At 37.6% G+C, this 22,086-nt stretch overlaps 1 protein-coding gene across 1 annotated transcript in view; it reads left to right on the forward strand.

The window, feature by feature from the left end:
* The window catches only part of DNAH6 (dynein axonemal heavy chain 6), a gene marked incomplete at its 5' end in the record, with an annotated part of 188,976 nt that overhangs the window by 76,408 nt on the left and 90,482 nt on the right, over positions 1 to 22,086 (forward strand). Inside the window, 6 exons of the mRNA XM_083353480.1 lie at positions 1,195 to 1,326; positions 2,307 to 2,478; positions 9,262 to 9,408; positions 9,513 to 9,586; positions 12,076 to 12,230; positions 15,490 to 15,721. Of these exons, the coding sequence (XP_083209606.1) occupies positions 1,195 to 1,326; positions 2,307 to 2,478; positions 9,262 to 9,408; positions 9,513 to 9,586; positions 12,076 to 12,230; positions 15,490 to 15,721 (912 nt within the window). The remainder of the gene's footprint in view (positions 1 to 1,194; positions 1,327 to 2,306; positions 2,479 to 9,261; positions 9,409 to 9,512; positions 9,587 to 12,075; positions 12,231 to 15,489; positions 15,722 to 22,086) is intronic.

The raw sequence follows: 22,086 nt of genomic DNA on the forward strand, positions 1-22,086 counted from the left end.
AAATCATTTCCCCTTTTTTTCAGGAAATGCAACCATGTGCCGTAAACTATTCTGTTTCAGAGAGAACGCTGTCCTGGCATATCTGGGCTGCCTAAGGCTTAAAAGCTATTCACGTCACCACAGGTGCCCAGTGCTCCCCAATCCTTCGCCTCATTACCATGTGAATGATTAGGCCAGAAGGGAGAATGGGTGAAGGTGACCTCCCTCACGTGCCCTTTTTTTCAGTGTGATTGGATTTCCAGACCTGAATCAGAGGGCACATGACAATTACAGCTGAAAGGAGCACGATGAAATAGCGTCTGAGCTTGACCTTTGCATGCTGTCTTCTCCCAGTCGATCACGTCCTTGGCAAGCCGCCAAATAATATGGGGAGCTTACCAGGAACACAGCTGTACTTTGGAAGAAGTGGACTAAGACGTTGCAGTGACAGAGTGCATAAGAGTTTGCAAAACTTTTGGAAGAAGTGCTTTTTGCGAGGCACAACTGAAGTGTCTGTCTTCATAGTGTTAATGCAAGCTGCGTCCTTTGCAAGGCTGCACAGTTGGTTTAAAGGCTGGTTTTGGTTTTCTGCAAGTATATTCCAAGATAATGTTTCTGCTGGGATTGTTAACAAAACTAAGTGCCTACGTATACACACATAGACAGAGGGCCAGAAATAGCCTTTGAAGCAGATGTGAGTGAGGAGTTATTTTAAAGAGATGCTCCATTACTAATAGTACATTTTGTAAAGCACCTGTTTTGAATACTCTGCACGACACTATGTATTCCCCCCCCCGATTTATTAATCTGTGGTATAGTCAGTGATTGTGCTGTAATGAAGGTAAAATCTGTTGATTTTTTTCCCTGAAATTTAAACACCAGAAGAAACAATCCACTAGAGGACAGCAGCTTTCTGATCAAATTACTCTTCTACTTGGCTAGGTCAATATTTGTCAAGTTCCCTGTGTTATGCCATCTGGATTCCTTTATATTCAAAACTGTAGAAGAACACAGAATTGTACAAACTCAAGCTAAACCTGTATGCTCATAATGCAGGTATTTTGATACCAAATTAAAAGTTGGAGTAAGAATGGAGTAATTATATTGAGTTATGGTTTACTTATAAATATATTCTTTGAAGCAGAGATCTTTAGAAGTAATAGCACCACAGATTGTTAACCTCTCACACAAGTCATCTTGCAATCTACTCTCCAGGACGTAACTATTTGTTCAGCTTGTGCACCTCCTGGTGGTGGACGTAATCCAGTTACCCCACGTTTCATAAGACATTTTGCTATGCTGTGCCTTCCAACACCCTCTGAACATAGCCTTAAACAAATTTTTCAGGTGAGTACCACCATCTATGTACATAAACTAAAAGTATATTTTGGGGGGTTTTCTGTCATAGCACATTATTTTTATTTTATTTTATTTTATTTTAATTCCATTTATATCCCGCCCTTCTCCGAAGACTCAGGGCGGCTTACAAGCTTAGCAGTAGTGCGAGGTCCAGATAGACAGCTGGGCTAAAGCTGTTGGTAATTTCATTTAAATTAGAATGTAAAGTAGCAAAGATACCTGTATAAATAAACAATCAGACCCAGTTTCTGCTTTTGGCTTTATTGTTTTAATTGTTTTTCTGGTTTTTAGTATTGTTTTGAGCTGCTGAGAGTTTTGTTCTGAAGATGGGTGCCCATAGAAATCTTTTAAATAAACAAGGCTAGACAAGATTGCCTTATGTTCAAACTAACACAATTTATCTTTTTTCAGACCCCTTTTTCTGGAGAAAAGATTTTCAGGCTAAAAAATATTAGTACGTTTAATGCTCATTTGTACACATAATGTTCTCTGTATACCTTCCAGAGGCATTCTTTCTTTCTGTGGTTTTACAAATGAAAGAAAATTATAGTATTTAAAAAAGCAACAGTGCAAGCCAAATCTATGTGTTCCAACTGTGCATGGATGAATTGCTCTGATGCACAATAGAATTTTTCCATCAGCTGCATTGATCCAAAACCTTGTATGTGTTTGGCAATGAAACATAACGTTCTTCCTTTCAGATGCTTCCTTATTGGTTTAATTCGTTTGCAAATTACAAACTGGTCCTCCCATCGTAATGAGTGGGGAATATTTGTAGATGTAGAAAATGGAAAAATGGTACTCAGAGTAGATGAAGAATGTGAGCACCTTTTACAGAGTCTGGGTTTTTGGGGGTTGATACAGAGCTCTAGGTTCACTTTTAGTGTTTTTTAAAATCAAAGCTATTGTAAAAGAAAGAAACAAAAATATTTAGCTTTGTGTTTTGTATTATTTTTCCCTTGGTCTAGGCTATTCTGAAAGGCTTCCTAGCTGAATTTGCCCAAGCAGTAAGGCAGTGTGCAAGTAGTATAGTGGAGGCAGCTGTTGAAATATATCAAAGAATGAGCATTGATCTGCTCCCAACACCAGCAAAATCTCATTATGTGTTCAATTTACGTGATTTGTCAAAGTGTGTCCAAGGTAAGGTATATCTATTCCATATAGTAGTTTTTTGTTGTTCAAATTCTGTGCTCACATCTTCAGCAATTATTCTCTATATTTATCACCTTACATAAATTTAATACTGTATTAATAATAAATATTGGTAATTCACTTGATTATTTGTTTTCATTTTTTAGCCTTAAATAACCTTATTGCTAGTGTACTCTTTCATAAAAGCATCATACTTAATACTTTTAGAACTACTGCCACATTCTTCAACAAGGATGCCTATTTTGAAGATGTTAGAGAAGACTTCAAATCAGAGTGGTACAATCTGTATAAATCATACTCAAAAGGCATATGCATCCAGTGCAATTATAGATAAAATAATTCGTGTTATAGCCGTAGTGAAAGTTATAATATGCAGTGCCAAATATTTGCTGGCTTATGTGGTCTGAAATTAACTATATATTTCTGATGTACCTTTATTTGAAGAGAAGTGGACAACCCTATCACCTTTATTGTATTTCCTAAAGCACACATAGAGTCAGAGAATATAATGTTTAGAAAGGACTATAAAACTCATCTTGTCTGGTGTTTCCAAACTTTGGCAATTTCCAGATGCAAGGACTTTAGATCCTAGAATTCCACAGCCGAGATGACCCTTGCCGAGAATTCTAAGAATTAAAGTTCACCTAACTAGAGGTAGTTGAAGTTGAGAACATTAATTGGGCTCAGTTCCAACTGAGTGTAGAAATCCTAATACTATATCTCGAAGAGATGTCCATTCAGTCTCCATTTAAGTTCCTCCAGCAAAGAAAATCCACACCCTGTCCCACTGCAATCTGTTCCACTACAGAACAGCTTACACCAGAGGTGTCAAACTCAATTTCATTGAGGGCCGCATCAGCATTGCGGTTGCCCTCAGGGGGCTGGGTGGGTATGGCCAGGGTGGGCGTGGCCTACTGGGTGGCCGTGGCTAGAGGGCGTGTGGCCCACTGGGTGGGCATGGCCAGCTCTACATTAGTCTCATCAAGGGTGCCTATGGGGGCCTGGGCAGGAGTGGAACAGATCTGAGGGTCTCTGGCAGAAGGAGGGTCTCTGGGCCAGGGCCAAGGAAGTGGGGGCCATTCCCTTACTGTTTCCAGGATGGCTTCGCGGGCCACATGAAACCACTTTGCGGGCCGGATCTGGCCCCCGGGCCTTGTGTTTGACATGTCTGGCTTACACCATTAGGAGATGCTCCTTTACATCCAATCGAAATTTGCTTCATTATAATTTAAATCCATTTCTTTTCGGCCTGTCTTTTGAAACAACACGAAGCAAATCTATCTTCTACATGGCAACCATTCAAATGCAGGTCTGACTGCAGTCTTCTCTTCTCCAGACTAAATATACCAAATGTCTCCAAGTGTTCCTCATAAATTTTTCTTTCCAGGACCCTAATTATTTTGGTTGCTTTCTTCTGGACGCACTCCAGTTTGTCAATATCCTTCCAGGAATAAGGACAATATTCTAGGTGTGCAATAAAAAATAGAGAGGAAGGAAAGAATTTTCACAGTAAAAAGTATCAGGAGGCTAATCAAACTATATAGCTCGGGCTATTTAATTTAAATATACAGTTAAACAAGAATGTTGCATTAGTTCCAATTCCTATACCTACTCAGCAACATCTTTATTTTCAAGAATAGCTCTTGAGTTCTAGATAAGTCCCATAAGCATATCTCGGGGTGGGAGAAACCTGAGCGACTGCATTAAAGTGTGCCCCTCCCCCACCATTTTATGTGAGCAACAATAACGCTATCGACATTCCAAATGCAGATAAGTTTTTCATTTGTGAATAGAATCAACCTTATTTGGTAAACTGGTAAGGTTCTATCCTCCAGTCCTCTCTAGTTCTGTTTGTGTGAGTAATAATAAACATGAATTAGTAGTATTAATATTTCTCATCTTTTGGATTGGAGACAAGGAGGTACTGCTTTTCTGCTGAAGCGCCAACACTGTGGAATAGCCTCTTAGTGGAGCTCAGGCTGGCTTCCTCTATGCTTGATTCTAAAAAACAAGCCTTTTCAGAGATCCTTCCCATAATTTGAGCTGTAGTTGCTACAGTATATTCTATTTTCTTTTCATTTGCATAATTTCACTGTGTCATTATTTTTCTGTCAGGTTATTTTACATAGCATTTTTATGCAAGCCTCCAAGAATAATTTTTGATTGCCGCAGCATAGAAATATAATACAAATATTCCTTATATCATAAAAAATTGTGTGTAGTTGTTTTCTGTATTAGACAAGACATTCTGTACAATGTGTCCAATAAGATAGATTGGTTTTTTCCATATAGAATAGAATGAAAAGAACTGTAACCTTCAGTAAATAGGTAGGATGAATGGTTTACACTATCGCTGTTCGGTCTTTTTCTGTTGTGATCAAACCTAATATTTTATAACATGCATTTACATGATTTTCTTTTAGAAATTAAACTGAGAAGTCAACTTTTTCCTTTGGAACACTCTCCTTTGCTTAACAAAATATGAATTCCTAAAGAAACAGGAATATTGTATAATCTTTGAAGATTTTTTTAATTCATTAGCTTCAGAGCTATTCAAATGGAAGAATAATTTTATTACTATAAATAATAGCTGTAGATACCAATTTTAAGCTAGTATAGGAAAACAGACTATAAAATAGCATAAAATGGAGGAGGTAGTTTTCTAATTTTTTTCTATGACATTATGCAAGAAGCCTGTTAACCTTGTCTATTAATCATTTTAGAATGTTTATTAAAGTCAGTGTATTAAATGAAATTAATTAAATTAACATCATCTGAATTTGATTTCCTGTATTCCATCCTAATCAGTACAATATAATAATAATAATAATAATAATAATAATAATAATAATAATAATAATAATAATAATAATAATAATAAAAAAGTTGGAAGGGACCTTGGAGGTCATCTACTCCAAACCCCTGCTCAGGCAGGAAACCCTATACCATTTTAGACAAATGGCTGTCCAGTCTCTTCTTAAAAACTTCCAGTGTTGGAGCAGTCACAGCTTCTGGGGGCAGATTGTTCCACTAGTTAATTGTTCTAACTGTCAGGAAATTTCTTCTTAGTTCTAGGTTGCTTCTCTCTTTGGTTAGTTTTCATCCATTGCTTCTTGTCTTGCCTTCAGGTGCTTTGGAGAATAGCTTGACTCCCTCTTATTTGTGGCAACCCTGAGATATTGGAACATTGCTATCATGTCACTTCTCTTCATTAAACTAGACATACCCAATTCCAGCAACAGTTCCTTGTATGTTTTAGCCTCCAGTCCCCTAACCATCTTTGTTGCTCTTCTCTGTACTCTTTCTAGAGTCTCAACATCTTTTTTACATCGTGGTGACCAAAACTGGATGCAGGATTCCAGGTGTGGCCTTACCAAGGCATTATAAAGTGGTATTAGTACTTCACGTGATCTTGATTCTATCCCTCTGTTAATGCAGCCTAGCACTGTGTTGGCTTTTTTGGCAATTGCAGCACACTGCTGGCTCATATTTAAGTGATTGTCCACTAGGACTTAGATCCCTTTCACAGTTACTACTGTTGAGCAAGGTACCTTCTAAACTATACCTGAGCATTTGGTTTTTCTTGCCTAAATGTAGAACCTTACTTTTTTTTAACCATTGAATTTCATTTTGTTAGATAGTGCCCAATGTTCAAGTCTGTCAAGATCCTTCCTTCTGTTGTGTTGGCTATTCCTGCCAGCTTGGTGTCGTCTGCAAATTTGATGAGTTCCCCATATGTCCCCTGATCCAAATCATTGATAAAGGTGTTGAAGAGCACTGGGCCCAGAACAGAGCCCTGGGCCACCCCACTACTCACTTCCCTCCATATAGATGCAGTTTCATTGGCAATTATGTAAAAGTGAAAGTATTTGGTGATAATATGGGAGACTGATACTAAATTTTTACACAAAATTGTGGGGTTATTACAAGTTTTCTAGGGATAGTTTTTATTATGTCTGAGTTTAGCTTTGTTTTGTCTATGTATACATAAAAGTACCTTTCCTAATCAGCATATTAGTTAATTATACAACCTTTTTCTTTAAAATGAAATTTGATAGCTGTATTGTTCATCCTTGTCTTCCTTGGTAGAATGTTTAGTAAAGAGATAATGGATGAAGATATCTTAATATGTGCAAATGTTGACGAAAAGAAAGAAAAACAGAAAATATGATGTGCTAATCAAAATAGCTATGTATAAAAGAATAATTGTGCTACAAATTTACATTGTAGTAAATGCTTTGCTATAAAGAAGTGAGGCATAAAACTAAATGAAGTAGAAATGGGGCACCTAAGAGCTTTGTGTGTGGTAAAACAAAAATAGATAAGGTCAAGAATTCAAAGTCAATATCAAGACAATTTTTTGATTGTTAACGTTGAGTTGTTTGCATACAATGGATTTCAGCAGGCCTTTCATTTCTTGGTTGAACCCTGCTGCTAAGCTGCTGAGTATTGTAGAGAGTCTCCTGGTGTTCAGGGAGCTCAGCCTCTTTTTGAGATAAGGAGGCTTCAGATAGGAAGACAGCTTAATGAAAATATCAGTGTGGTATAAGCAGGGTTTTTTTTCTCATAGAACGCTCAGAACGGAGTTCCGGCACCTTTTTTGGATGGAACCTTGTAGGGTAGGCAAGGCAGGTTGTATGACATGTGTGAGTTCCGGCACCTTTTTCTTTTACAAAAAAAGCACTGGGTATAAGGATGCTTGAAGAAAGGCAAATGATATGTTGAGACTCACTAGGAAAGAAATCAGAAATAAAACCACCAATATTGTATACCTTTATACTCGCTTGATCACCATACCTCTGTTCTCATAATTGCCTCAAGAACACCATGGAACCTAAGAAAGTACAGAGAAGAGTAACCATAATGACCAAAAGCCTGCAGCACCTTAACTGCAAAAAAGGTTACAATATTCGAAGCTTTTTAGCTTAGAAAAAAAGCAAGTAAGGGGCGGCATCAACTTCCCTTTGTCCAGTGCGCTCTCACAGAGAGGGCCTTCTTAGGGTGCCGTCGGTCAAAGAGTGTTGACTGGCGACCCCCAGGGGGAGGGCGTTCTCTGTGGGCACGCTAGACCTTTGGAACCGTTTACCGGTTGAGCTCCAGATGGCTCCCGACCTTCGCTCCTTCCGACGTGATCTAAAAACATACTTATTCGAACAAGCCGGCCTGGTCTGATGGGTTTGGGGTATTTTAATATTAATATTAATTGTATTATTTTTATTGTTATTGGGCTGCACTATTTAATTCCTTTTTAGCTTTTGTATATTGTATTTTTATTGTATTTGCCTTGTACATCGCCCTGAGTCCTTTGGGAGAAGGGCGGTATAGAAATTAAATTATTATTATTATTATTATTATTATTATTATTATTATTATTATTATTATTATTATTATTATTATTATTATTATTATTATTATTATTATTATTATTATTATGGTGCTTAAAATAAGGCATGTTTGAAGGGAAGGAAACTTTTCCCTTAATACTATAGTCTGAATTCATCCAGTGAACTTGAGTGAGAGGTTAGGACAGATAAGGGAAATGTTTACTTCTGTGTGTAGAATTCATTAGTACAAAATAGACTGCTAGCCACTTTGTTAGAGAGTTTTTTTAAAAAAAATATTAGATAAACTTACAGGATGAGAACATGAATAATGGTTAGAATATGTTCAACATACTTAAAATGCATTAACCAAAAAAAGAGTAAAAAATACATTCCAGCTGCAAAACCTTTCCAAAACATTTGACCAGCTTACTCAAAAATACTATTTCTTATTTGAACTTCCCTCAAGACATTTTGAAGCACATATCAGCTATCTGTTTCTGGAAGTTAGAAGTAGATTCAACTCCCACTATTATATAATAGTTCTTCTGACCTTCTGCCACATATAAAAAAATCTTAACGTTCTTAGATTTAAAGATTCAATGACTTTGTTTAGCGCGCTAGGTTCTTAATATGCTATTCCATGTAAAACACTCACAAAACAGATTGTAACATATTGTACAGTAAAAACATAAACTGTATTGGAAACATTACTATATTTGCCACATAATTCATGTCCCTTTGAGGTAATCCAGCCAAGAAAACAAAAAACTTGAGCATTGACACTACCTTTATTGTAAGGTTATAGTAACAGAATCTTGCAAATCTGAAAGCACTTCTCCTCTTCCTCACCTTTACTTTCCAGATAATTAGAGAAGGTACCTTCCTTCACTCTCATTCCTTCTGTGGGCTGAGATACCTCTTATCTGAATATTGCCTAGGCTGTAGTTCTTCCTCCTGTCTCCCAAGGCTATTCTCACAGACAGGAGGACACTGCAATCAACTGACACTAATCTGATTGTCATACTGGGGGATGAAAAAGAAGGCCACAGGTGTTGAATATAACTAGGACAGGCTTGCTACTCCTAATCATGCTAAGCTATGTCTTGTCATGATCTGAGGCAGTATGCCTCTTAATTCCAGATACTGCAGAATGTGACCAATGATTGTTACTATGTTCATATTTTAATTGTGTGCTTCCCTTCATTAATTGGCTGGCTGCTCTAAGAAAAGATTTTTGCCCTAGCTGGGCCTTTTGTCTGATCTAGTATAACTCTTTTTGTGTTCTTTTGAATGCCTTAGGAACAGTAGCATGCCACAGGAAAAGATTTACTTGCAAATTGCATTTAAAATAGTTTGATGTTGCAGTTATCAGTTGGTGAATATGTATGTATTTTTAAAAGTATTGAAGATTGCTTGTTATGTAAATAGCATTTATTTTTCTATACAGGCATACTGCAGTGTGATCCTGTGTCAGTTCGAGACCAGAATCAGATATTTAGGCTATTCTGTCATGAGTGCCAGAGAATTTTTCATGACCGACTCATCTGTAATGAAGATAAACAATATTTTTATTCTATGTTAAGTGACATGGCCAGTAAGAATCCTTATTTAATGTATTTGTGTACGTCTGATTACTTTTTTATTCATAAACATTCTGTGCTTTCAAATCAGCAAACCAATTATTATTTTGATTTGTAGGTAAATATTTTGGAGTTTCAACTGACCCAGATTCATTTGCATCTAAACCTATCTTATTTGGAGATTACATTAAGGTGAGCATACTACTAACATATATAGAATCATAGCTTTATGATTAGCTTTATTTTTTTATATAAAAATGTCCTTTTATATCAGCCTTTCTATAGCCATAGTTGATTTACTCTTATGAAATATTTATGAATTTCAGCATCCAGTATTACAATAACAATCTTAATAATCAAACTTTTGCTGCTGGAATTCAATAAAACCATGAAAGTGTTTTTAGATCAATAATAGAGAGGTTTTAACAATAATATGGTTATTTTACAATCAATTTATTTCCCTGATTTGGAAAAAACATTCATATTCCCAAGCTGGCATCAAACGCCCTTCGCCCAGTGCGCTCCCACAGGGAGGGTCTGCTCAGGGTGCCGCCGGTGAGAGATTGCCGGCGGGTGACACCCAGGGATAGGGCCTTCTCAGTGGGAGCGCCTGCCCTCTGGAACCAGCTGCCGGTGGAGCTGAGGACTGCCCCCGACCTCCGATCATTCCGCCGGGGCCTGAAGACCTGGCTCTTTGAGCTCTCAGGCCCAGGCTGAGGAGAAATTTTTAATTGGGGTTTTAAGTATACAGGGTCAATTTAATATTTTTTAATTTGGTTTAACTTTTGTATGGTGGATTTTTTAATTCCCTGTAAACCGCCCTGAGTCCTCAGGGAATAGGGCGGTATATAAATATAACTAAATAAAATAAATAAATAAATAAATAAATAAATAAATAAATGCAGAGCTTTGAGGGATAGTGGAATATAAGTGCAGTAAATATTGGAAAAAATCGTATGCACTTAGATATTGTTTCAAATGTAAAACGTAATAGACCCCAAAGGGTGAAGAGGCAAGAGCGAAGTTTAAAACCACTGTTTCTGCCAACATCTCTGTTAGTTTGTGCATATCTCTTAATTATTAAGTGTCAGACGGAATGATGCCTAGCCTTAATAATGTTTACCAAATTCTTTCCCCCACAAATGATGGTATCTCTTTTATTGAGATGGAATGTTCTCCAATTTGAAGTGTCTCTTAGATTATCTGGAAGTGTCATATTTAGGAATAAATTCTGAGCTGCTTTCAGAACTGACAGATCAAATCAGTGCAGAAAGTAAACAGCTGATCAGCAGATGGCCCTGGAACAAACATATGGAGTGAACATGTTGATGGTTTTCTTGCTCCTTTGCTTTGAAATAGTTCCTAGAGTAATCTCTGAGGCACAGAGACTCATTTCACTAAATCTGTTAATTAAATATTTACCTGTATAACTGTTATGTGATTCATTACATTGAATTGACCTTCCATTTTATGAAGGAAATGTCTTCAATATGCACTGATATTAATTATAATAAAGATACAAAATTGTTTTGTGATAGTCCTCATTTTGTATATATATATATATATATTAACCTCCTGGACCTCCTGGATTTCAAATCACAACATAGATCTGGTGTCAGCAAAAACATGTACTAGTTTTTTTAAAATTTTATTTTAGTTTCTCAAAAGGCTAAATTCTAGATTTCAAATAATTTGTTAGATGGACAGCTAAGGAAAGGGAGACTTCCCTGCTCCAGGCATCTTGCAGAAACTTATTTATATACAGTATGTCCAAATAGAGAATCTTACTGCAAATTTGTAAGATTCATTTATAACAATTGACAGCATCAGTAGGTCATAGACTTGAATCTATGATTTCTGCTTGGATGACAAGGGGATTTTAAAAAAACATCCTTTCATAATGTCAGTTTTTCCACCAATAAATAAAATAGGTACTTTTTCTTGGAATTATCTTCATAAATGAATAAAAATATGAAGTAATATTTGTAAAAAGAAAGCCTAGAGAGTGACAGATATGTGTACTGCAAATATACCTTTTCCTCTTCTGAGCTTTTCAAGCTGAAAAGTTAAAACAAGAAAATAAATAGAGGTTAAAGTTCACCCTTTTGGAAATGATGTAGATAGATCATTTAGATTTAGATATTTGAAAATTTAAAACATCAAAAAATGTTGTATTCCCATCTGTTCATTGCTGGGCAATTGATCTGTAATCACCTTGATGTCTCCTCTTTTCTTCCTTATCAATCAGCCAGGGAGTATCTTATGGCATATTCCAAATTGCTTTGAAGGATGTTGTAGTTGAAAACTAGGATATGCATTCATTAATAAATAAAATGCTATGGAGTTTAAGAACAGAAAGAAAGAGGTGGTTCATTGAACTAACTATTAATTTGCTGTAGTGTTTCCCAGGAATCCATGACAGAGTCAAAAGTGAGGGAAGAGGATTCCAGTGCACCTACATTCACAAGGAACCATCTTATGCCTAACATTTTAAATTAATTAATAGATCCAGGAGGTGTGACAAGCTACTTTTCTCTCTGCATGCCTAATTTTGTATAATCTCTGTCAGTATTGTTTCACTCCTGTCGTCACTATATTTCTTTGATTAGTGTCTGTTCTCAATTGTCATTAAATTATCATTTCATTATATTCATCTGATTTTTCTCAATAATACCATGTAGGTTGGAGTAGATAAAGCTGATCGAATTTATGAAGAGTTACCTGAAATGGAAAAGATTATTGGAATTTTACAAGACTATCTTGATGATTATAATATCACAAGCTCTAAAGAGGTCAGGCTGGTATTTTTCCAAGATGCAGTAGAGCATGTTTCAAGGTAAATTATCATTAATTTAGTATTAATATTATATATACAATATGGAATACAATATTGAATATCAAGTATATATGAAATGTGTGACATACCTTTGTCACATACAGGTAGTCTTCAGGTTACAACTGCAATTGTGATCAGGATTGTCATTTCCAATTAATTAAACCAGTGAAAACTTAATAATTCAAATCTTTTGCCAGGAACCAAGCATTATTAATATAGCATCTGAGAATATAGGCAGTTCCAAGCTATGTATATCTTTGTAAAATTAGAGTGCTCAAGTCTGATAAATTCAACATTTGTAAACATCAAGTGAATCCTTTTTTATCCCCCTACCCCCCACATACAGAGTCAAGACAGTAGACATATCTAATACTCTTGCTCTCTCTTTTCCCCACAATAACAACCTCTCTACTTCTCTCTCTTAAGACAGCGGTGTCAAACCACCGGCCCACGGGCTGGATGCATCACAAGGAAACCGCACCCACCCCATTGCCGGCAATGGGGAAAAAGTTCCAATACATTGCGCGAGGTCACGTGATGTCCTGAGTTTGACATATTTGAAAGAGTAGTGCACAGGTCGGCAACCTGCGGCTCCGGAGCCACATGCGGCTCTTTGAGCTGTCTCTTGCGGCTCCCAGCCGCCCGGTGCGCGCGCACCTCTTCCAACGGGCAGTGGTGCGCGCGCACCTCTCCAAATGGAGAGTGGCACCGCCCGTTTGGAGAGGTGCACGCGCACCACCCCGAATGGGCGGAGGTGCGCGCGCACCTCCCCAAACCTTTGGAGAGGTGCGCGCGTACCTCCGCGCGAATGGGCAGCGGTGCCGCTCTTTGAGGAAGCTGCTGCGGCCCGTCTGCGAAGCTGCCGCTTTCGGCAGCTTCGCAGATGGGCCGCGGCAGCTTCCTCAAAGAGCGGCGCCCCTGCCCATTCCGAGAGGTGCACGCGCACCTCTCCGAACGACCGGAGGTGCGCGCGTACCTCCGCGCGAATGGGCAGCGGTGCCGCTCTTCCAGGAAGCTGTCGCGGCCCGTCTGTGAAGCTGCCGAAAGCGGCAGCTTAGCAGACGGGCCGCGGCAGCTTCCTCAAAGAGCGGCGCCCCTGCCCATTCCGAGAGGTGCGCGCGCACCTCTCCGAACGACCGGAGTTGCGCGCGCACCTCCCCAAACCTTTGGGGAGGTGCGCGCGTACCTCCACGCGAACGGGCAGCGGTGCCGCTCTTTGAGGAAGCTGCCGTGGCAGCTTCCTCAAAGAGCGGCGCCGCTGCCCCTTCGCGCGGAGGTACGCGGGCACCTCCGGTCGTTCGGAGAGGTGCGCGCGCACCTCTCGGAATGGGCAGGGGCGCCGCTCTTTGAGGAAGCTGCCACGGCCCGCCTGCAAAGCTGCCGAAAGCGGCAGCTTTGCAGACGGGCCGTCGCCGTCGGGCAACCGGGAACCGGTTCCATATCATTTTTTAAAAAATGGCAGCCGCGTGCGTCCGCGCATGCGCAAAAAACTTTTTTGCGCATGCGCGTGCATGGTCACACGCACGCGGCTCCCTCTTTTTTTAATTTGTGATGGAACCGGTTCCCAGTGGCTCTTTTTCTTTTTTAGGTTGCCGACCCCTGGACTAGTGCTAATTTCCCAGCTGGCTTTTATGCCTAAGGGAAGCCTAGAACCCAGAATTTCCTGAGTTCTAGGCCAGCTCCTTTGTCAAAGTGAACCAAAACTAGATCATATACGTACATAGACAATACATATCAGAGATATAGTGGTCCTCCTGCCTTTATTTCTTAACTTTTAACTTATTCTACCTTGTTTTTTACTTGGCTCCTACTTTACTGATATTTTTATGGGTTTTAATATTTTATCTGTGAACTGTTCAGAGTGACAGAGTGAGATGGGCAATATATATATATATATATATATATATATATATATATATATATATATATATATATATATATATATATATATATATATATGTTTAAGTATTTGTCAAGGCTTTTTGAATGGACCTTGCTAATTAACTCTTTCATTCCTGTTTTGGCCCGGCTCAGGGCTTATCCACAGGATATAGTCAACTATGACAGCTCATTATTTGTGCAAATTATTCAAATTGCTAATAAAGAATTTGGGAGGCTAAGATGATCATTTCGAACTCATTATGTTCTCATCAGTTAGTCATACCCTTTATCTGAGATTCGAACCCGGGCTGATTATATATCAGGCAGTGTTTTAACCTCCTGAGCCACGGGGTTCTTTCTCTCTTATATTAGCTGGAAGGCAAGGCAAATGTATGTTTAAGTATTTGTCAAGGCTTTTTGAATGGACCTTGCTAATTAACTCTTTCATTCCTGTTTTGGCCCGGCTCAGGGCTTATCCACAGGATATAGTCAACTATGACAGCTCATTATTTGTGCAAATTATTCAAATTGCTAATAAAGAATTTGGGAGGCTAAGATGATCATTTCGAACTCATTATGTTCTCATCAGTTAGTCATACCCTTTATCTGAGATTCGATATATATTATTTGTAGATATATATAGATATATATATAGCTATCTATAAACAAACTAACCATTAGGTCAGTTTCCAGGCAAGCAAAGACAAGCTCACTCCAATATGTGAACCTGGATTTTATGTGTCCCTCTCCATATTTTAGGTAATGTAACATTTGAATAAAATTATCACCACACCCTCTTGAAATCTAAAAATATTCTAGAGAGATTGCAGAAAGACTCATGATATTTGCTATACTGAAGTGTAGCGAAAGGACGGGCAAAAGATGCATGTGTCAGAGATGCACAAATAGTTAAAGCATAAAACAAAATAGGTATGTGTGAAATAGAGCTGGAAAAGACATTATATGCATATAGGGCAAAGAACAAAGAAGTAAAATGCCAGTGAGCGATCTAGGCCCTTGAAGCCATCAATAGGCCTTGTACCAAGGTAAAGCTAACAACAAATTCACAAACCAGAACAGGTTTGGTGGTGATTGTGTTACATTTCATAAACTTAGTTCTGCCTGGTCAGGAGGAGTGACCAAATCTATCACAGGAATTTAGCCATGTAGGTGCAGGTGATTCCTGAGTCACAATAAGAGGATGCATGAACCAAGCTGTATATTGTAAGTTTTGCAGTCATGTCCTGGAAGAGTATTAAAAAAAATCTTCTGCTTCAATTCTGGTACATGCAATATGTCACAGATGAGTACAGTAGAATGGTATTTTTACTTTTGTAAGTTTTATCAAAGTCAAATGTCATTTCAATTTTCTGCCTAGAATTGCTCGGATGATTCGTCAGGAAAGAGGAAATTCCCTCCTTGTCGGTGTTGGAGGCACAGGGAAGCAGTCTCTGACTAGGCTTGCCTCTCATATTTGTGGCTATAAATGCTTTCAAATAGAACTAAGTCGTGGCTATAATTATGACTCTTTTCATGAAGACCTTAGGAAGCTATACAAAATGGCAGGGGTGGAAGACAAAGACATGGTTTTTCTTTTCACAGACACCCAGGTATGAAACAATATTGAAATTCTTTTTGCAGATAAAGCACTATTAATATATTGAAATGCATTGTGATTTAGCCAGTGGTGGGATTCAGCCAGTCCTCACCAGTTCGACAGAATCAGTAGCTAATTTTTTGTTGCTCAGGCCCAGAATGGACTTCCAGAAGTGGCATCCACACAGAGAACCACATTTGATTCCCATATTTGTTCACATATTTGAATCCCTCACTGGATTTAGGTATTTTTGTTTATGCAGCCAAAACACTTCAGAACGGGAATTTTAAGTGCCATTAAATGTTGAAGTTCAGATAAGACATTGAAAGTAGATGCACTCTGCTAGCAAAGGATAAAGATAAAATTTTGATTCCTTCATGTTTCTGCAAGGTGTGGCTGTTGTTTGTTTCTTTGTTTTTGGTTGTACGAGCAACCCTTGACTTACAACATTTCACTTAGTGACCATTCAAAGTTACAACAGCACTGAAAAAGTGACCTATGATCATTTTTCACACTTGTGACCATTGTAGTATCCCCATGGTTACATGATTTACATTCAGATGCTTGACAGCTGACTCACATTTATAACGGTTGCAGTGTCCCGAGGTCATGTGATCACCTTTTGCAACATTATGACAAGCAAAGTCAATGGGGAAACCAGATTCACTTTAATAACCGTTTTACTAATTTAACAACTGCAGTGATTCACTAAAAAAATGTGGCAAGAAGAGTCGTAAAATGGGACAAAACTCACTTAACAAAATGTCTCACTCAGCAACATAAATTTGGGGCTCACTTGGGTCGTAGGTTGAGGACTACTTGCCTCGTGATTTTATTCCAGATATAAACTCTGGCAGGCAATGAAGTTTGCTAGTTTGTGGTGAAGGGTGATTCAAGGCATAACAGAGAAATCTCACTCTTCATTCTTGGAATTGTAATGGAAAGTGATAGAGGGACACAGCTAGTAATGCACAATTGCAGGTTAGGAAGATAAGTAAGCATGCTTAGCTACTTGAGAACTTGGAATTTTCTGCATGTGAGCCACTGCTGGATTATGACACTCCCCATAAAACTAAAAATTGACCATAAATTAAAGAAAGAGAAAATATAACATTATAAGAATCCATTTATGTGCCTAAATTAGTATAGAAATACAGGAATAAAAATCAGGGCTAAAGCACATACATAAAAAAGGAAACACACGTGAAAACAAAGCTGATGAAATGTTGATCTCAGGACATTGTTTTCATCAATGAAAATGACAACAATTTCCATGGCAGCATTAATAAGTGGTCGAAGTGTGGAATAACATGCAGTAATTGTGGTTAAAACAGTGATGTAAACAGTGTTTGATGCTTAGAACAGTAATTTGAGCATTTACAAAATAAACTAGATCTATTGAAAGGACATGTTTAAAACAGATATTTGTTCCAGTATTAATTTAATAATAATAATAATAATAATAATAATAATAATAATAATAATAATAATAATAATAATAATAATAATTTTATTTGTATACCGCCCTTCTCCCGAAGGACTCAGGGCGGTGATGAATAGGGGATAGAACTGAACAGCTGTTACCATGTTATTTGAATAAGATTCTGTGGATTTACATAAATCTCACACCTTAAAAATGAAATCAACAAGGAAAAATTATAGAGGAAGTTTGGATGGTAATGCTGGGAACAAGTGAAAGATGAAAAGGGGAAGGGAGAGAGAGAGAGAGAGAGAGAGAGAGGGAGAGAGAGAGAGAGAGAGAGAGAGAGAGAGAGAGAGAGAGAGAGAGAGAGAGAGAGAGAGAGAGAGAGCAGCCTTGCCTTATTTTTAGCTTGAAATCATTTAAGGATTACCTTGGGTTGAGTCTGAGCCAAAACCCAGAATAACAAAAAAATATTTGAGAGTTGTTTAGGATGAATTATGGACAATCTCAAATAGTTTAGAACAGTGTTTCTCAATCTTGGCAGCTTGAAGATGTGTGGACTTCAATTCCCAGAATGTCTGGGATGTGAAGTTATGTTTGGCTTTAAAAGAAAAGATATTGATTTCCTTTTAAGGAGCTGATTAGCATCCCTCCAGTCCATGAGAAAGTACCAAAACACCCTAATTCATTGTTCTCATGTTCAGTTTATCCAGCATCCTTTAAAAAAAAAAACAGTCCCTGCAATGTTGTCTCTCCACTCAGGCTTAACCTCACCAGGGACTGGGAACTCAGGAGATAATCCAAGGCCAAAGTTCCTGCTGCCTGCCCCCAAGCTTTGTTATCACTATCTTAACATTCAATTCACAATGATACCTCTTATACCACAGCTGAGCCAGGACGTAACTACCAAAAAAGAGAGGCATTTTTATTTTTGAAAACTTATTTTGGCTCTATGAGTTTTCATAATGGCAGTTCTCTGCAGCTGCTATTATTTTTCCCTCATGGCTCCCTCATGGCTCCCTGCTATTCCCTGGAATAGCCTCCCCTCTCATAATCAACTCCACCAATAATTTTAGACAGTTTACCCATTTGCTGCCTGGAAGCAGCAGGAGGGTCAATTTTCTCTTAGCTTGAGAAACAATACAATAAAAGGCTGATAAAGATGTAATGTTAATCAAAGGTAGGGAATTGATTGCAAAATGCTCACTCAAGTCTCTATGTCTCTATGGCTGCTATCCCTCTCACCCCTCTCCCCCAACAGCACAAACACACACTGCTTTTTTGCATTTATATTTATATCAAACTGATGTTATAACACATTTTCTGCTTTTTCCACACAATAGTCTCTCTACTATTTTGATGTGGGGTTTTTCTAAACTTATAAAAATGTTCGAAATTTAAAAGATTAGATAGATAGATAGATAGATAGATAGATAGATAGATAGATAGATAGATAGATAGATAGATAGATAGATGATAGATAGATAGATAGATAGATAGATAGATAGATAGATAGATAGATAGATAATGATGATAGATAGATAGATAGATAGATAGATAGATAGATAGATAGATAGATAGATAATGATGATAGATAGATAGATAATGATGATAGATAGATAGATAGATAGATAGATAGATAGATAGATAGATAGATAGATAGATAGATAGATAGATAGATAGATAAGTTCCACTCCTGGTTAAATAAAGATGGAATATATACATACACACATACACATACATATACATACATATACATACTGTATATAAAGCAATAATAACCAAATTATATCATAAGGGCATTAAGGAAGCTCTCTTCATTCTTAAAAAAAACTATTCCATTTTTTCCTCCAATTGTTTCATTACAGAATACAAATAATGTAGAATAGAAATAAAAATTAAGTTACAGTGGAATAGAGTGAAGAAGAATGTAGCAGAAGCATTTGGCTACAATAGAAACTGGAACCTTTTAACACTGAGATTATTAAAGTAGATAAACCTTTCAAAACTCTTTTCAGTTTACAAAATTGGATACTGGATCAGTTTCGATATTAGCTGAATTGCATTCAGAAATGCTTAGGCTGCTGTTCCAGCAGACCTGCTTAATAGTTCACACGAACACATTTTTATAGGAAAATTGGAACTGCCATGAAATAGCCCAGTTAATGTGAGATGATTGATACTATTTATCAAGCATTTCTTTCTAAAAAAATCATTGATTAACACTGTTAACAATATTTTAAGATTGATGTATATCTACTTCATTTAATAGGAAGGAAATCTCTCCAATGGTATGTAAAATTTAATTAAGCTCAGCAGGCTTTTCCTGAAAGTTTTTATCAAAACGTGGAGGATTAGGATTCTGAACTCGACACAGTATGTTGTATCTTTCTAAACTTTGAAGCATAAAAGTCCTTTTAAAAATCTAGTTTACATCAGGATCAGATAAATATCAATAGGAGGCACTTATACAAAATTTACACTATATAAACTATTAATAGTGTAGGTAGGATGATCAGCAAATTAATACATATTATCATTTTGGGTGATAATACCCAATAAGTTTTTTATTAAAAGGTTTTGAAGAAAATTGCCCTACAATCTTTCATAATGAATCCTGCTTTTAATTATCCATGTTTCCTAAAGCATAAAAATTGATGCAACATAAGTAATAGGTTCAATTCCTGTTGTTAGCTGCCAAATTTATTATTATAATATGTTAGAAAATTAAAACACATCTTGAATTAGAGCAACGGTATTTAAAAATATCTCTCTGGCTGAAAGTTAACACAACAATAAGGAGCTTTGAAAACTCCCACAATAAATTATGATTCTGTAACTCTTACTGCTGTTTATCAGCTACGTTAGCAGTGGTTTTTCTAATAATGTACTAATTAGTTACATTATAATTAATTTTCTAATAATGTAATAATGTTTCTCCGGTTTTAAATATTGAATTTGGGATATTTAAAATCTATTCCTTCTTTGACTATCACATGCATCAAATCAAATTCTTTTCTTTAATCAGTACAGCCAGTTTACCCATCTTTGCTAGCTCCATCAGTTTTTGTAACCATTCCTCCGTTGTGGGAATCAATCTAGTCTTCCATTTCAAGGCCCTCACTAAAGAATGTTTAGTGTAGGAGAACTTTTTTCAGGGGTACGTTTGAATCGAATTAATTTATTAACTGAAGTGCAAATTGGTTTATTGCCAGCCTTGTAGGAAATGGAGGAGACCTAAACAACTGCAGCTACAGTTACTTTTTTGAGATGTGTGCAAATTAAAATATGCATGTAAATAGATACCACAGTGAGACACTCCATGGGATATATCCAGGGCTTTTTTTCTCATAGAACGCTCAGAACGGAGTTCCGGCACCTTTTTTGGATGGAACTTTGTAGGGTAGGCAAGGCAAGTTGTATGACGTGTGTGAGTTCCAGCACCTTTTTCTTTTACAAAAAAAAGCACTGGATATATCCAATACAAAGTATTTAATTAGATCACATACCTAGTTAGATCAGTGTAGGTGTTAAGTGTAACTATAAGGTAATGAGGCAGGACTACAAAGACATTGGAGTTTTAAAAGAACTAAATTCTGTGATCCTAGGGTTTTTTTTTCCAAGGGAGTTAATTTCTTTTATTTCCCAGAACTCTATTGCCTCCCAGCTTATCAGCATTTCTTGGCCTTCTCTGTTTTATGGCTTAGCTAACTATTTAGTTTCCCTGGGAAAGTATATTAAAGTAACAATTTTTAGCTTAACTCCACAAAATCTCCATCAGGAAACAGTTTGTTTGAGAATTTTTACTTCATCAGAGACAATTTAACAAAATGGTATGAAAAATATTCTGAACAAGTAAAATACTGAGATAACACAGAGAATTTTTATGAGACTTGGATACCATATTTGTTGCTGTTAGTTGCGAAGTCGTGTCCGACCCATCGCGACCCCATGGACAACGTTGCTCCAGGCCTTCCTGTCCTCTACCATCTTCTGGAGTCCATTTAAACTCATGCCTACTGCTTCAGTGACTCCATCCAGCCACCTCATTCTCTGTCGTCCCCTTCTTCTCTTGCCCTCAACCTTTCCCAGCATTAGGCTCTTCTCCAGTGACTCCTTCCTTCTCATTAGGTGGCCAGAGTATTTGAGTTTCAACTTCAGGATCTGGCCTTCTAAAGAGCAGTCAGGGTGGATATCCTCTAGGACTGACTGGTTTGATCTGCTTGCAGTCCAGGGGACTCGCAGGAGTCTTCTCCAGCACCATAATTCAAAGGCTTCAATTCTTTGGTGCTCAGCCTTTCTTATGGTCCAACTTTGCAACTGGGAAGACCCTAGCTTTGACTATACGCACTTTTGTTGGCAGGGTAATGTCTCTGCTTTTTAGTGTGCTGTCTAGGTTTGCCATAGCAAGTTTGCCTAGGAGCAAGTGTCTTAATTTCTTGGCTGCAGTCCCCATCTGCAGTGATCTTGGAGCCCAGGAAAATAAAATCTGTCACTACGTCCATTTCTTCCCCATCTATTTGCCAGGAATTGAGAGGGCCGGATGCCATGATCTTGGTTTTCTTAATGTTAAATTTCAACCCAACTTTTGCACTCTCCTTCTTCACTCGCAACAAGAGGCTCTGTAGTTCCTCTTCAATTTTCTGCCATTAGAGTGGTATCATCTGCATATCTTAGGTTGTTGATATTTCTCCCGGCAATCTTAATTCCAACTTTTGATTCATCTAGCCCTGCCTTTCTCATGATGTGCTCTGCATAGGCAGGGTGACAGTATACAGCCTTGCCGGACTCCTTTCCCAATTTTGAACCAATCAGTGGTTCCATGTCCAGTTCTCACTGTTGCTTCTTGACCCGCATATAGGTTTCTCAAGAGTCAAATAAGATGGTCTGGTACTCCCATCTCTTTAAGAACTTGCCACAATTTGTTGTGATCCACACAATCAAATGCTTTAGCA

This window comes from Vipera ursinii, assembly GCF_947247035.1.
Source record: "Vipera ursinii genome assembly, chromosome: 2".
Classification (NCBI taxonomy): domain Eukaryota; kingdom Metazoa; phylum Chordata; class Lepidosauria; order Squamata; family Viperidae; genus Vipera; species Vipera ursinii.